Here is a 16,712-nt window from a genome sequence, read left to right as displayed (position 1 = left end):
AACAATAATAAATAAACAATTAAAGAAATGAGCTAAAGGGATGTAGCTTCCATTACTTTTATTATTTATTTATTCCTCTTTTAGATATAAAAGTAGCTGGGCTCCACACGTATCGCCGCTAAGAATTTCTTTAAAAACACAGAGAAAATAATTGAGAAATGGCTGAACCAAAAGTAAGAATATAATAATCAAATTTTAATAAGAAACTAAGAATTATTTGGAAAATAATCTCTGAATTGGATTACAGAGCATTGAGGAGAATCTTATGCATCTTAATGATCTCATCATGAATATCTAGAACAGTTTGTTTCCCTAGTTTATCATATCATTCGAGATTTCAAGATGGGATTTTTATTTTTTATTTTTTAGCTAATTCTGGATTTTTATTTTCTAACAATTTCTTTTTTATTAAGTATCTTGCGTCGAACTGTCAAGATTGAGGTGACTGAAGAACATAATTTAGTGCGATCGGAATCTTTCTGTGTTATCTTTTTTTTAGCAAAAAAAAATGCGTATGATACAAGGAGTTGAATGGTAGCTAGCTATATTTAATGTAATGGACATCACATCGTGTCTGTGACGTGCCTTACCATCTTTACTGCGTGTTATTTTACCTTTCCCACCTAATTAGAAATCGTGGTGGATCTTTAACTATAACAAATGTAAAACTTTACTAGTTGTTTCGGCTAGTTGAGAAGAGCTCGATTGCTGAGTTCAATGGTAGGTTTGTCGGTTGAACTGCTTTAAGGAGGGCTTAACCGAAATGCTAAGTCGAACAATGTGAATTTGGGTTGGTACGCCGCTGACGTCCTACTCCTCTGCATGGGCGGCGGTGACTGCCGCCGCCTCCTCCTTCAGCTCCTCCTCCTCCTCGTTCAGCGTCTCCAGTTGTGGCGTTTTCCTTTTCTCCACGGTGCTGCATGCGGAGAGTATCACGAGCAGCAGCTTCATCCCTTCGTCGTTGATGCACCAGAGCCCACTAGGCGCCGCCAGCGCCCCTCGTCGCCCCGTCTCAATCATGTCCAAAAGGTCCGCTGTCATCTGCATGCTGGGGAGGGAGGCGCCGACGGTTAGGTCGAGGTGCTTACGCGTGTCGAGGGCGCCAGTGAGCAGCGACCTGGAGAGCAGCTTCACTACCGCCGACGTTCTTACCGCCCGCTGGATTTCTCTTCTCCCGGCGGAGACCGGCGATGCAGGGCCGGTGCTGCTACTGCTTGCATCACTGGTGACAGTAACAGAGGCGAGCTTCTTGACCTCCTCGAAGGCATGCGACCAGACATCACCTGATTCACCTCTCCGCCGAGAAGAAGAGCCTGTATGGGAACATAAACATTTATTTGATCTTGGCGCGCGGAAATGAAGAATTCAAACCCCAACAAAAAAAAACAAAATTGATATTGGCGCGCGCGCGGGGGAAAGTATTTAACAAGATTTGAATCTCACTTTCGAGGCACCGGAAGGCGCAAAACCTGAGCAGCATCTCCTCCAGCGTCCGGCACTCGTCGTCGTACGCACCGCCGCAGGGCAACGCGAGACCGTAGCAGAAGCCCGGCATGGGAAAGACGTACATGCGCGGCGCTACGCGGAGGACGACCGCGTCCCCGGCCAGAGTCCACTGGTGATCCCTGACCATGCAACTGACCAAGCACACCGGGGAGGACGCCACCCGGATCATGCGCACGGAGAGCCGACCGGCGCGGAAGACCTGCCTGCCACCTTCGCTGCCGCCGTCAGCCCCAATCACGATCAGCTTGGCCGCCATCGCAGCTTCGCTTCCGACGGCGAGCAGCTCCGTATCGGTGCCTTTGCGGTACGTCGTCGTCCTCCCTATTCTCACTTTGCTTATTGCTTCTAGTGATGCCATTAACCAGTAAATCGAAGCTCATGCATGCACGTAGAACACAAAGTTCATCAATTAGGAAATGGAATTAGTGAATACTGAATTCCGATCCCTTGCGTATCAGCGCGAGGAAGGCAAGAACAGAGGTTAATTTGTCTAGTAGTAATCGACGTGAGAGTGGTCGTTTATATTCAGGCGGCATTCATCCAGATGGCAAGTGGAGGGAGAGAGGAGGAGGAGGCGAGTACGTGGGTGGAGGCGGAGGACGTGGTGTTGTGCGGTGGCAGCGTTGCATGGCAAGCAGGGACTATGCAGGTAGTAGAGTTGGGAGAGTCAAAAGGGCGCAAAGTTTGTGCGCTCTGAGTTGCATGGGAAATGATGCAGTGGGCTGGACAACGCGTGAAGGAGAGGTGTCTGCCGTCGGCCACCAAGGGGCGGCCAGACCGATAAACGGAGGAGGAGGAGGGATTGGGGCTGTCGTGTTGCTGCTTCACGGCCGGCAGGTGGTGGTGGGAAGGATTGCTTGGCCTTCACCTCTGCTTCTGCTTTTCTCTGAGAGAGGCAGGGTCCTTAATTCATGGGAAAATTTCAAGACAGCCTCTGAAGTTTAATGTTTTCTTCTAAAAATTCTCAGGTTTCTAACATTTTAATTTTATTGTTAGAACATTCTCCCTGGTAGACATTAATAAAATCAAATGATAGTTTTCTCAAATATTGTCCTTAACTTAAATCCAAAACATCAAGATCTCCATTCAGTTTAAGATATTATTTAGATTAATTCAATGTTTGCGAGTCTATATATCTCCTCTAGGAGTATACATAAATTCCTTCTGCAAAGCTCAAAATAAGAAATATCTCAATTGTACTCCTTTGCACAAGTATCTTTTGAATTCTGAGTTTGTTGCCAATGGGAGAGAAGCTTATTACTCATAGTCGTCGTCTTATTCAAACATTTCTTCCAGCTTGTCTAGTTTCTGTCTGTAAAGAGCCAGACTCTGCAATCACAAGTAAGAAGATTTGTGTCACTCGACGTGAAGAGGAACAAAAGGATTAGATATCAGAAATGTCACTGTAATCTTAAGCTATGAATGAATGCCCTGCCCCATTGCGAACAGTTTCGATGCCATGACAAAGAATGAGAAGATCACTGTAGAGGAAGAATTCAAGTTTAAAGAACATCAGACAAATCAAGATCTCATCTATCTTTTAGGTATTGTTCTTGGTTTGCATTTTGGGAGAAAACATCATAAAGGAAGAAAGCCAGATCTATAAACCCATACAATTTCCCTTCTATTGTAGCTCTACCTTGAATTTGGTTTATATAAGTAATCTTATATATCATAATACATCGAACCTCCCAAACTAAACCCTTTTTTTCTTCTTCATTCATAAAGCAGTTGTGTTCTAGGTAGAATATACAGAGAGAACATAGCAACCTAAAAGCCGATAATAATGTATTAATGCAAGGAATAGAACTAAAGGATTCAATTGTGAAAGATTTCATACTCTGCTATAAGCATAAACACCAGCTTCAGAAGGAGCTATTGGGCTGCCTCTCCTAATAAACTTTCCATTCTTTAATATGTAAAGCATTGGAATGCCAGTTGACAGTTCAAGTTTGATGACCTGAACACAAAGTAATAATTTTAACTACAAGCTAAAATCAGTTGAATTCACAAAGCTTCAAATGATGGATAACCCATCTCATCACCTCTTGAGAAGTCAATTTGTCCAGGTACATTATGATGGACCTGAGGGAGTTTCCATGTGCAGCAATCATTACATTCTTCCCAGCCAGGAGTTGAGGAACAATCTATAATGAAATTTCAGAGGTATTAGGGAAGGTAAATGGTTCACCCTGATTATTATGGATGGTAATCTTTTGTGGATATAGAATCAAGAATAAAACATTTAAAGGACTGATAAGAAATTGACAATAAGGAGAGAAAATTATGTTAAACAACCAATTCATTTAAATTGCCTTACTTGATCTCTGAAATAAGTCACAGATCTTTCTGCACACATCTCCAAACTCTCACCATTTGGGGGAGGAACATCATAGCTACGACGCCATTCATGAACCTTCTCTTTTCCAAATAGCTCGGCTGTTTCTTGCTTATTGAGACCTTGTAACTCACCGTACCTAATGAACAATGGGAAAAAGATGAAGTTATTATGCAGAAAATGAACATATCTAAGATAATGGTTAAGAATTGGCCATTACATTCTTTCATTCAGTTGCCAAGCTGTAATGACAGGGATGGACTGCATTTTGGTCTCTTCGCTATATATCTGACTCCATCTCTGGGCCTCTTCAGTCTCTTTGTGTATGATGATTGGCACCTAAGTCAAAAGTGAGAAGATTCTTTTGATTAAAAAAGTTGATTTTGTAAGTAACTTGTTGAAGAAACAGGAGAATCAGAAACCTTTCTACGGCGGTGTTCGGACATCACAAGCATAGCAGTCATTTGGGCACGTATCAGGGATGATGTATAGATCATGTCAATAGGTATGTTCCTTATTCTTTTACCGGCTTCAATTGCCTCCTCCACTCCCTTTTTAGTCAATGGCACATCAACACAACCAGTAAAGAGGTTTTTCTCATTCCACAAAGACTCTCCATGTCTGATCAGAATTAGTGAAGCTTCAGCTGTGAAGCAAGCAAAAGAATAGTTTTCATTCGATGAAGGAACCCTTTCACAACTAAAAAACTCAGCCCTCGAGAATTAGATCAATGAGATATCTCTTCAATCACTATAGTTACAATCTCTATAAAGCAGAAAGATAAGTAAGTTCTTACAAAAAAAAAAAAAAAAGTCTTAACTTGATTTTTTCTGGGAATCAGTAGAATTGCTGTTTGATGGTAGTTCAATTGGATCAGCAATGGAGGATTGCGAGCTCGATGATCGAACCACATGCAAATTCAAGCTCCGAGGGCAGTTGCCCTTTCTTTCAGGGAGAGGCACGTCGAGGCTGAATCCCTTAAGAACCATTCGCAGTGGGAAAGCACCAATTTTATTTGGCGAGCCTGTTGACGAACCCTTGAAACCCTGTGCTTGGATGGAACTGGCAGCATGAAGGCATGCTACTGAAGAAGCCATTCTGATATGTGATATCGAATACAATTAAAATAGAGGAAAATCTTGTCAGTTATATTATCTATCAATTGCTCCGAGGAAGAACTGGAACTAGAACATAATAACCCCAGCGGAGTTTCGAAGAATCAAAGTGCCCAAAAAGAGGAAAAAAAGCACAGAACTCAGAAATTAAACCCTAACATTTTGATCAAGGGCAGTAGCACCTTTAGCATATTAGACAGACCGTCCTTAGGATGTATAAGAATTTCAATGGCTTCATTATGGAACCTAATTGCGATTGCATATAAGATTTATCAGAAATAAGGACCAGATTCTCAGCAGATTGTGATCATCACAAATGGCGTTATATGATTTTTGCCTAAAAATTACTCAAAATAAAATTCAATTTTTTGTTTCCCAAATCAGCGCATCCGGGAACACATTGCAGAAAAAGAGAAGGAGAAGCAAGAATCAAGGCGCCACCTTATTCCGTAACGGAGCGAGATCGGTTCGGACACGCAGAAGGGGCAAGACTGCGCCCCTTTTCAGCGAGCTGGTGCAGCCCCCACCAGCGGCGACGATTTCGATGAAACCGAGGCCGAAAGCGACGGATTTGAGCAGGGTTGATTGTTGAAGCGCGGAAAACAAGGACGAAGAAGGCTGAGGAATCAAAGCTCCTTGTTGGAGAAGGCGATCGAAGATTGGAGGGCAAAATTCGGAAGCTAACAGGAGGAAGAGGAAGGAAATGGTTTGGTGGTGCAAGTTACAGCGGCGTCGCCAAAAAAAGAATCATTAAAAAAAGCAACAAGCTTAGAGATTGGAGCGTAATTTTTTTTTTTTTAAAGTCCAAATTGTATGGCCATTTTGGAGATCTTGAAAAGTAAGAGGTGCAGTTTAGACAAAAGGAAACGTCCAGGGGTGAAGTGACATTTTACAAAAATAAATAAATTAAATTAAAGTTAATCGAAGATGGAATTTTACTTTCTATGTAATACCCCAAAAGTTATAAAATTATCAAAATACCCTTCAAAGGATGACATAGTAAACTGCCAATGTAATTTCATAGTTTACAAAAACTATTTTTTTTTTTTTTTTTGACAAAAACATAGCACGTAAAAGGTAAAGATAAAAGGACCCTTTTGCCCTTCAGGTTGGAGATCAGGGAGTTGGTTACCACGCGCTAGCTAACAAATGAAATGTCAAACATGGAATCTTAGAGTGCGGTCAATGTCAAGTGAGGCCTACAATAGGAGTCATGCGAGCCAGTCATCGCAAAATAATCGAATATTCGATGAGACATGAGGGCAATTTCGTCCTTTTAGTTCTCTCCTCTTACCTCGTTACTTGAGTTAGATTGAAGTTCGATAAGTTGGTGGAATATTTATACGGATGTTTAGGATTTTGGACCAATTTCTAATAGGTAAAAAAATCTCACTCAATATATATAAATGTCCTTTTTTAAATTGTATAGGATCGTCGTACGCCGATATACAGAGAGATTGTTGGCGACATAAAATGTTTAATCTCTTTCGCATATATATAAATTAAATTTTCTCTTTTTAATTACATGCTATAATTATTATAATACTGATTTTAAAAACTAATACCATAATTTAAATACACTAGCTATTACTGCGATGCTAATTTTTCTATAGGACCAAGGATATCGATCAAACTAGATAACAAAAACAACCAATAATCTTTTATATTACATAAATAAAAAAACTAAAAAAATGTTTATGTTAAGAATGTTGAGCTTTTGAATTTGGCAAATAATACGCATAATTGATACTGAAAGTGTAAAATTCAATTTTGTTTCCGGATGCAAAATGAAAAGACAAATATGAAAAATTAATTGTTTGGAAATTAAATATAAAATAAGAGTGTAAAAAACGATTTTAAATATAATAAATAAAAAATAAAAAAATATCCGACCTGCCGGATTCGAACCAGCGACCTAAGGATACCAGCAAACATACTACAGTCCTCCGCTCTACCAACTGAGCTAAGGTCGGTTTGCTTATCTATGGCAAGAAAATATTTATATTATTATTGATAATAAAATTAGAAAACACCCAAATAGATAATAAGTAGCTCCTCTTCCATAAACTACAATCAGATTACTTATTCTATTACATGAACTCAAGTTCAAAACAAGGAAACAAAATGTTGCATACTGAAAACTATCGAAACCTCTAACCCATTTCACATGATAGAGCATGCATTAGGGTTGTCATCACTGAACATGGTGGAGAGTTTATCCTCCGGCCTCACCACTTGGTTGGCCATCGTGATCACCTCTACATTCCTCACATGCCCTGCCGGTGCCTTTTTGTCATAGGTTTGGGGCGTGTAAGGGTAAGCTACCACGTTGTAGGGCACATAAGGCCATATTTCGGCCCTTTTTCCGGTCGACTGGACTCTCTTCACCACCTTGTTCGGCTCGACATACCCGATCACCGTCACCTTGTATTGCTTTCTATTGATGTCCACGGATTGAACCCCTTTAATTAGAAGCCATAAGATCGAGCCAAAATCCGTTAGAGATCAATTGAATAGAGTTTGCAAAATGCTACAATGAAAAGATCTAAGTTTGTTCTTTAAACAACTCCTCATGAGTTAACTACGTTATACTATTGGTTAAACAATGTAAACGAATGGCTCGAGCCCTCTTTTCTAATTGTGCTCGTTTAGAAACTCGATATGAGTTAGCCGCAACTAACTCCGACTCGATCGATCGAACCACACCCAAAAAAGGCAACACAATTCTATGAGAAACACAAGAGGGAGGAGAAGATGAAACCTTTCATACTAGCGAGCGCATTTCGGACTTTGAGTTCACATCCTTCACAATCCATCCTGACCTTGAGCTCCACAGTCTGGAACTGCCTCTTCCTCTTGTGGCTGTAGCCACCCAACAAGCCGGAGAAGTAGTCCACTGCCCCTCCCATGGCCGGAAGTAGCAGGTTAGTGTCGATCGACAGAGGAACAAGCAAGAAATGGTAGAGCCAAAAGCTGAAGCAAGAAAAACTGATCAGCTTGATAGATCAATTAGGCGATGACTAGGAGGAGAGGAAGACCTCTGTGGCTCACCTTCGTCCCTGCAACTGTTCTTATATAGTCCTAGCAAAGGCATATGAAACCAATAGAAAACAAACAAGAAGAGAAAAAAATGTATTGGACACTTTCTCTTAGAAAAGAGGTTCTCATATTCTTTTTTGTTTGTCGGATTGAAGTTTGTACGATGGTCGATAGTAAATCGTAAAGAAAAAAAATTTATAATAATATGAAAATTACAGACACACAAACAAAAAACAAACTTGCCTCTTTTCAATTCTTTTGAGATTATTTTATTTCACTGATAGTTGTTCATGCGCGAGGAATATTTATGAAAACAACTGTATTGAACCAATTAAAATTCCATTTTGTTTCCCACAAATTTATTTCAGTTGCGTGTTCGACACATGTAATACTTGAAAACTTAATTTCTTCATTTACATTTTGCAGAATCTTTTTTCATGTGGAGAATGGAGAACTGCAGTCAAAGGGGAATGCTGATGATGTGATTGGAGGGAGAAAAAGAAAAAACGAGAGAAGAGTTTTATAAAGAGACTGGTCTAAGATTACTTGTTCCAATGCATGATAGATCATGATTAAGTCGCCAGTAGTATCAATTCCTTCTTACATGCATGGGTTCACTGTGTGCAGGTTCTTTGCTTTGTGCTCTTGAGAGTGTGCTCATGATTATCTATCTACCTACACAACCGCAAGATTCTGAAAGCTGAGGCCATGCACAAAGCTCGGTGGCATATTCTTAATCGTAATACAGTTTGGGAGGGGCCCTTAAGAATTTTTTGCTTTGACTCGAAGTTCTCTGATCAGTAATTCCTTCCTTCACAAAAAGACTGCAGAAAGGTCTTTAATTTATTCTTCATATTGCAGATATATACTTCACTCAATCATGCAGACTTAGTCATGAAGGAAGCAGGGAAGGGCAGTTTGCAAAATTTTATTCTTGGTAAAAAAAAAGGTTGGAATCTTAATTATGAGGTCGATAAATGAGGAACTCCATGCATGATGAACAATGAGAAAAAGACAGCAAATCTAACTAAAGGAGGCGGCTTTCACACAGAATTATATTCAGAGCTTTTGTTTTTACTCAACAAGCTGAAACTTACTACAATTCATGTAGGCTTTTACAAGATTATATTGAATATGTATACCTCATCTATATGCTTTGAGAATTTTACTTTAATTCACTGATATAAATTTACATAATTCTAACATATATATCTATTAAAGCTAAGGCACTCTTCACTTCAGATTTTTCACATGGGGCTATAAAAGGGACCTTATACCAAACAACACCAATCATTGATCATATATAGATTTTGTAGCTAGGAGGAATTGAAAAGGTGTTCATATCTAATTGCCATTAAAATATTATATGCTAAGATTGCTTTAATTGCTTCCCTTAGGAAAGTGGATACTTTTAAGCAAAAGAATGGAATTAGTGCATGTGATGGCTCATGAGATAGGAGACAAGGTGGTGGGGAATGGTCATAGAGGTGGCCTAAAGAATGTAATCGACTTTCGTGTGATTTCAAATGAATGATTGGGATCGAATTGAGTCGTATAGGTAAGTGAAAGAATGATTGAATCAAATCTCATCGAATCAAGTGGCTACAAAGGAAGCCTTCGTGAAGAAAACTTGTGAAGGGTTTTTTGGTTTAGTTAGATCTTAGTAGTTTTAGCATAAATGCAATGTTAACTTCTTGTCAAATTAATTTGTTTGGGATCAAAGACCACAAGATTACTACTCGGTAGATCTCATCGCCTCAAATTGGCACTTTTTAAATTTAAATTTGATGCTTTTAGAATATGAAACAACTTCCACTACAATACTTAAGGATCAAATCTTTTATTCCGCTAATAAAATAGTAGAAAAATCCAAAGGGAATCATTTAATGTGGTTTGAATTAAGCTTATGTCCAATGATGCGGTGATAAAGGGGGTCCACCAAGTGCAGGTCAAAGGAAGAAGATAGCAGTCGATGTGGAGGTCAAAGTCAAAGAGGTCAATATCAGAGGACCAACGGACCCACTAAAAGGTAGTCAAGCGGAGCCCTACATTAAGGGTCGACCGGGCATGGGTCTCCCGACCGACAATGGGATGAGCCAAGCGAAGGTATGTGTAGATGATCGGAGCATTATTCCGGTCATGCAAGAACATACTATCGAAACTCGTCATCGTAGGGAAGAGTAGTCGAGCAGAGGAATACTTGACTGAGCAGAGGAATATTCGGCCAAGTAGAGGAGTACTCGGCCGAGCGACTATCCTGCTCGGCCGATCGGTGAGAACACTGACGTGTATTTGAATATACTTTTGGGAGATAGCGTCACCGACAAGTGACATGAATCTACAGGCGAATCATATAACGGACAAATCAGAGAACGTGCCCACAACCAATTAGAGAACGTGTCTATGATCATGTGTCCATGCCCAATTGGAGAACGTATCCACGACCAATAGGAGAACGTGCCCATGCCTCAAAAAGCGCGTACGTCGCTCACCAGGGCATTATATAAAGGGGTCTGTATATCGGCGCGAATAATTCATCTGTCATTTCAGACACATTTATTTTTTTAATTTTTTTTCCAAAACAGTGATGAATCCATGGATTCGTCACCAAATTTGCGACGAATCCTAGGATTTGTCGCAGATTAGGCTATATTTAAAAAATAAAAAAAAATATCTTCGAAATTGATTAATGAATTTGGAGAGCTCAGAATGACATGAAATCAATTCTTATATGTTCATCTAGTTTTCATGATTATATAAATGCCCTCAAACATCAATTTGACACAATATTTTTTTTCAACGCTAAGTCAATTAGATAGATTTTAATCGACTGATGACTTAGTAAAAATACTAAAAAAAAGTTATTGATTCAATGTGTTAGAGTCATTTTGATGTCAAAAATTAATTGTTCTCAATATATTTGATTAAATTAATGTTTGAAGATATTTATATAATCAAGAGAACTAGATGAACACATATGAACTGATTTCATATCATTTCAAGCTCTCTCTAGATTCATCAACCAGTTTTGGAGACATTTATTTTTATTTTTTAAATATTTCCCAATCTGTGAAGAATCTTAGGATTCAGCGCCAATTTGGAAAAAATAATAAAATAAATAAATGTTTCCAAAATCCACAGATGGACTTGGAGAACTAAGAATGACACGAAATCAATTTCTATATGTTCATTTGTTCTTCTAATTATATAAATGCTCTTAAACATCAATTTGACCAAATATATTGAGAGTAATAATTTTTTAAATATGAATGTGTCTAAAAATCTAATTTGTGTTAAAAAAATCACTGATCTTAATATATTGGGTCAAATTGATATTTAAGGGCAATTATATAATCAAGATATTTATACGAATACATATGAACTGATTTCATGTCATTTCAAGTTCTCTAGATCCATGTCCATTTGTCGTTTCAGACACATTTATTTATTTATTTATTTTTCCAAATCGGTGATGAAACCAAATTTGTGACGAATCCTAGGATTAGTCGTAGATTGGGCAATATTTAAAAAATAAAAATAACTATCTATGAAATCGGTTGATGGACCTAGAGAACTCAGAATGATATGAAACTAGTTCTTATATATTCGTCTAGTTCTCTTGATATATAAATGCCCTTAAATATCAATTTGACACAATATATTTTTTCATAACTAAGTCAATTAGATGGACTTTAATTAACTAATGACTTAGTAAAAATACTAAAAAGAGTTATTGATTCAATATGTTAGAGTCATTTTCATGTCAAAAAATTATTGTTTTCAATATATTAGGTCAAATTAATATTTGAGAGTATTATATAATTAAGAGAATTAGACGAATACATAGGAACTTATTTCATGTCATTTCTACATCTCTAGGTCCATCAACTTATTTAGGAGACATTTATTTTTATTTTTTAAATATTGCCCAATTTGCGATGAATCCAGGGATTCATTGCAGACTTGGCCATAAATCCATGGATTCATCGCAAAATTAGAAAAAAATAAAAAAAATAAATGTGTCTGAAACCCGCAGATGGACCTAGAGAGCTTGAATGATATGAAATTGGTTTCTATGTGTTCGTATACATCTCTTAATTATATAAATGCCCATAAACATCAATTTGACCTAGTATATTGAGATCAGTAAATTTTTTAATATGAATTAGATTTTTTTGACACGATCATATTTAAAATATCATTGTTCTCAATATATAATATCAAATATGAATTAGATTTTGCAAACAATTCAGAAAGTACTTTTCAAAATACTTGCCAAAATTTACACTTGAAAAATGTTTTTGAAAAATACTTGGAAAAACTTTCAAAATCACTTTGAAAATATTTGAAAAATGCCTTACAACTTACTTTGTTTAATCCTTGTGAGAAATATTTTACAAAATACTATCAAAACTTTCTTTCAAAACTTACTTTGAAAAAAAAACTCTTATACTTTTTCAAATGTCTGTTTTAACAATAACATGAAAAGTTTTGCAAAATGTTATCTTATACATTTATCTTTGCAAAATATTTTGTTTTTGAAAAATTTAATTTCCAAAATTTTAAAAAAATTTCTTATCCTCCCTCTAATTTGCTTACATTTACTTATGTGCATAATTTTTATAAATGCTAGAGGGGGGAGAGTAAGAGTTAAGTAGGAAAAATGAAAGATTTTAAAAATCTTTTAAATTTGAAAATCTTAATCCTAAAATGATCAAGAGAATAAAATAAAAATTGAAATTACTTAATTTTTCTCTTGTATCATTTTCATACTACTCTTTTTCTCTTGTATCATTTTCATACTACTCTTTTTCTCTTGTATCATTTTCCACGCGGGAAGCCGTGGAAGCTCCAGATCTCGGTATTCTTCACCGAATTCTTCTTCTCTTCCTTGGATCTTCGTACAAGGAGGGTGTTCAGTGGTTTTATTCTTCCAGATCCGTTTTGGTTTTCTCGGATCGGAATTCTCGGGTGTTCTTCTTCATCAGCAGTAAGTTCTCTCCCCAGCTTTCCATTTTGTCAAGCTTCTCAGACAGGATCAGAGGAATTTTAACATGTACACACATCACAGTACATAAAAACAACATATAAAGGCAATAAATATGAAAATAAAATTTCCAACTATTATTGCCTCATCCATCGCTATCCTCCAATATGCCGCCAATGGATCAAGTCGTCGCGTCTATCTTGCTTCCTTCTTTGCTACGCCTCTGGTCCTCAAAATAGCACCACGCATAGCAAGGATACAAGCCGCAACAAAAAGAAATAAAAAAATTATATTTATCGATCCTATATTCCATAAAGAAATTTACATGTAATCTAGATCGAACAAAATGTAAAAATAATATAGCAACCGACCATATTTAATTATTACAATCATGCACAACACAAAACAACCTCGACATGCCCGAGGGTTTAAATCATACATAAATACATAAAGACATAATAGTTGGACCTAGGATGCCTGCAACTACAGAGTTAATCTTTCTTGCACATCCCACTATTATCCTGCCTAAACTTATATATGAGCAGTGCATAATTTAACCGAAAACTAATCACACAAAGCCAGAAAACTTGCTCTAATACCACTTGAAGGCGCTAGAATTCTGTTCTGTTTCAATTTCCCCTGTACAAGTACAAAACTTTTCCTAGCAACCCACATTTTTTGATCAGACATGTGTTTGATCAATCGAGCAAGTACTTGACGGATCAAAACACACATTGATCGAAATACAAGATCGCTAACCTCTTGTGTTGGTATTCAGGATCGATACAAAAAAACTAAACTAATTACACAACAGAATCAAAGAACTAGTTGTACCTTTCCTTTGTAGCTAAAGACCTCTTGATCTTATGCTGTATTCCTCTCCTCTTCTTGGACGTCGTGTGGGCGACGATCTACCAAGATAACAAACACCCTTCCCTTCATTGTTTCCAAACCGCCGACCACCAAGAGAAGCTCTAGGATGGGGCGTCTTCTCCTCTTCTTCTTCTTTTCCAAGCCACCGACCACCAAGGAAAGCAAGAGGCGCCGACCCTAGCAAGGAAGGGGCGTCGGCCCTAGCAAGGAGGTGGATGTGGCGCCAGCCCTAGCAAGGAGATGGAGGTGGCGCCAGCCCTAGCAAGGAGGTGAGGATCCGGCCCTAGCAAGGAGGTGAGGATCTGACCCTAGCAAGAAGAAGAGGAGCCGACCAAAAACAAAAACCAAAAACAAAAATATGGATGGGTGGATGTGAGACTTTATATAGAGGCTACTGTTGGTTGCTACTCAGAATATCGTACTGGTTCCCCTGTACAAAAATTTTGTACAAGTCCTGAACCATTCCTAACAATCTATTGTGTTCTTTAGAAATTAAATTTGGAATCGCAAACAGAACTTAACATTATTGATTCCAAATTCAACTTATCTGTTCTTAGAGGTTTAGACTTGGATCGCAAACGATGCTTAACGTTATTGATCCAAATCCACCCATGTTACAAATTTGATTAAATATTTATTTAAGAGATTGGCTTCCAGGTTAAACATGGCGAGGCATTAGGCCTTCTTGGGTATGGGATCATCCACCACTTCCTAGACAAAGCCTTTCAATGAAATTCAATATTTAATCTTCTTATAGTAACCCTAGGTTTAACCATTAAGAACAATCGAATCACAAGATCGAAAAACAAAAGAAACACAAAATCGAAACATAAATTTGATAGCCTAGAGTCATTAGCCTCTTGTGTTTGGTATTTCAAGATCTAAACAAAAGGATGAACTAGTTATGATGCGGAAACTAATAACTAGTTATACCTTTTGTAGCTTATAGACCTTACGATCTTCTGTCGTATTTCTCTTCTTATCTCGGACGTCGTGTGGGCGACGATCTACCGAGATGAGAATCCACCCAAGCTTCCTTCTTCTCCAAGCAAGTTTCGGCCACCAACAATCTTCAAGAGATGAAGAACTTTCAGCCACCAACCAAGATCCAAGGGAGGCTAAGAAACAAAGTCTCCTATCTCTCCTTCTTCCTCTAACAAGATCCAGCCACCACCATGTTGGGACCGTTGTGCCTGCTAGAGGGGGGGGTGAATAGCGTCTCACCCAAATCGATCGCTTCCTACGTATTTGTTAGTGCACAGCAAAAAATAAAGAATATAACCACAAATACAAATATGAAAGCTAAATACAAAGGAAGAGATGCAAACCGCTAACACGTTCGTTTACGTGGTTCGGAGATAACTTGCTCCTACTTCACGGCGTGTCCGTAAGGCGGACGATCCCTCAATTCGTCGGTGGATTAGTCCCCGGAAAACCTCCGGCTAGCTCAAGCTCCTTGTCGGTGGAGAAACCTCGCCACAAACACTTGAATACAAGTACACCGATCACACGAAGGCTTGGGAGACTCTAATAGGCTTTAACCAAGTCTAGTTTTTCAATCATGCCCAAACACCTCGAGCTCTATTAAATAGAGCTCGAGAGGAAAACACTAAGCTGTTTTCCCGCTACCAGTCGACTGGTGTATGCACCAGTCGACTGGTCCTTTAAGTGAAGCCGACCGTTACCCAACGTTCGACCACCAGTCGACTGCTACAGTATACTAGTTGATTGCTACAGTATACCAGTCGACTGCTACAGTGTCGCTACAGTACTGTTACAGTGTCGCTGCAGTAGATCCTAAAAAAACACATAGAATTTTGCCCTGAGTACAATCACTCAGCACTCGTCCTCGCCTGACCAACCTAGACCTAGCCTTCTAGTCTCCTCCATCAGCCTCGCGTCCCTTGGATGTCTCCCCATCCTTCACGTCTTGCCTTCTGGAGCTTTCTTCGGCCTTGTCCATATTGTCAGGTCTTCCTTTGCCAAGAGGCTCCTCACCTCCGAGACTTCGTCCATTGCCAAGTCACACTTGAACTTACGTTGCCAAGACTACATGCTTGGACTTACACCGCCAAGACTCATTCTTGGATTTTCCTCATTTGCCAAGATCACACTTGGACTTTCCTTGTTGTACCTGTATCCTACACACTCACAATGCATATCAAATACAACAATAAACCTAACTTAAACCTTTGCCCAAACATCAAAACCTAGGGCACCTAAATTGCTCCAACACACCAAGCTCCTTGAGATGAAGATGTCGCCGGCCACACAAGGAAGAAGAATAGGAGAGGAAGAGGAAGAGAGGAATAATAGAAGATATATTGTGAGGTAAGGCACCTCTACCCTCTCTTTTATATTCCTTAGTCTTGGCAAATAAGGAAAGTTTTATAAATAAAACTTCCTTATATTCTTTGTCAATGTTTAAAAAGGAAAATTTAATTAAAAATTTCCTTATAAACCCTTAATGGCCGGCCACCACCATCTCCTCCAAACAAGGAAAGTTTTAAACACAAAATTAAAACTTCCTAATTTGTTTCCGGAAATTTTTAAAATAAAAATTTCTCTTTTAAAATTCCCTTCATGGTTGGTTATAAAAGGAAAGTTTTATAAATTAAAATCTCTCTTTTAAAACATGTGGATGATTACAAAAAGGAAAGTTTTATCAAAAATTAAAATCTTCCTTTAAACTACAAATAAGTAAAGATATCAAGCCTTTTCCTTAATCCTCTATAGAAAGCTATAAAAGGAAAGATTTAATTTTAAAACTCTCTTTTGAAATCATGTCTTCTACATTAGGAAAGATTTAAATTTAAACTCCCCTTTTATTTTATTTTGTCCGGCCACCTAAGCT

At 38.3% G+C, this 16,712-nt stretch overlaps 3 protein-coding genes and 1 non-coding gene across 4 annotated transcripts; all 4 read right to left on the bottom strand.

Moving 5' to 3' along the window:
* Positions 1-478: 478 nt before the first annotated feature.
* LOC122036917 lies at positions 479-1,864 on the bottom strand. Its single transcript, XM_042596351.1, has 2 exons — positions 1,444-1,864; positions 479-1,313 (listed from the first exon to the last, which is right to left on the bottom strand). The coding sequence occupies exons 1-2, from the start codon at positions 1,862-1,864 to the stop codon at positions 811-813; spliced, it is 924 nt and encodes a 307-aa protein (XP_042452285.1). The 3' UTR covers positions 479-810.
* Positions 1,865-2,526: 662 nt separating this feature from the next.
* LOC122036922 (2,3-bisphosphoglycerate-dependent phosphoglycerate mutase 1-like) lies at positions 2,527-5,728 on the bottom strand. The gene is made up of 8 exons (XM_042596362.1): positions 5,401-5,728; positions 4,665-4,942; positions 4,267-4,490; positions 4,065-4,183; positions 3,827-3,983; positions 3,552-3,653; positions 3,347-3,466; positions 2,527-2,835 (listed from the first exon to the last, which is right to left on the bottom strand). Exons 2-8 carry the CDS (start codon positions 4,939-4,941, stop codon positions 2,782-2,784), a joined length of 1,053 nt encoding a protein of 350 aa, XP_042452296.1. The 5' UTR covers position 4,942; positions 5,401-5,728; the 3' UTR covers positions 2,527-2,781.
* A 1,118-nt stretch (positions 5,729-6,846) lies between these two features.
* Positions 6,847-6,932, bottom strand: TRNAY-GUA. The gene is given in 2 exon segments: positions 6,847-6,882; positions 6,896-6,932. It is a non-coding gene; the product is annotated as a tRNA-Tyr (tRNA).
* A 65-nt stretch (positions 6,933-6,997) lies between these two features.
* On the bottom strand, positions 6,998-8,019 carry LOC122036925 (heavy metal-associated isoprenylated plant protein 23-like). The gene is made up of 2 exons (XM_042596364.1): positions 7,721-8,019; positions 6,998-7,421 (listed from the first exon to the last, which is right to left on the bottom strand). Exons 1-2 carry the CDS (start codon positions 7,866-7,868, stop codon positions 7,123-7,125), a joined length of 447 nt encoding a protein of 148 aa, XP_042452298.1. The 5' UTR covers positions 7,869-8,019; the 3' UTR covers positions 6,998-7,122.
* Positions 8,020-16,712: the final 8,693 nt, after the last annotated feature.

This window comes from Zingiber officinale, unplaced genomic scaffold, assembly GCF_018446385.1.
Source record: "Zingiber officinale cultivar Zhangliang unplaced genomic scaffold, Zo_v1.1 ctg224, whole genome shotgun sequence".
Taxonomy (NCBI): Eukaryota; Viridiplantae; Streptophyta; class Magnoliopsida; order Zingiberales; family Zingiberaceae; genus Zingiber; species Zingiber officinale.
Note: the sequence above shows the minus strand (reverse complement) of the source record. Positions and strands in the feature narration are given on the sequence as shown.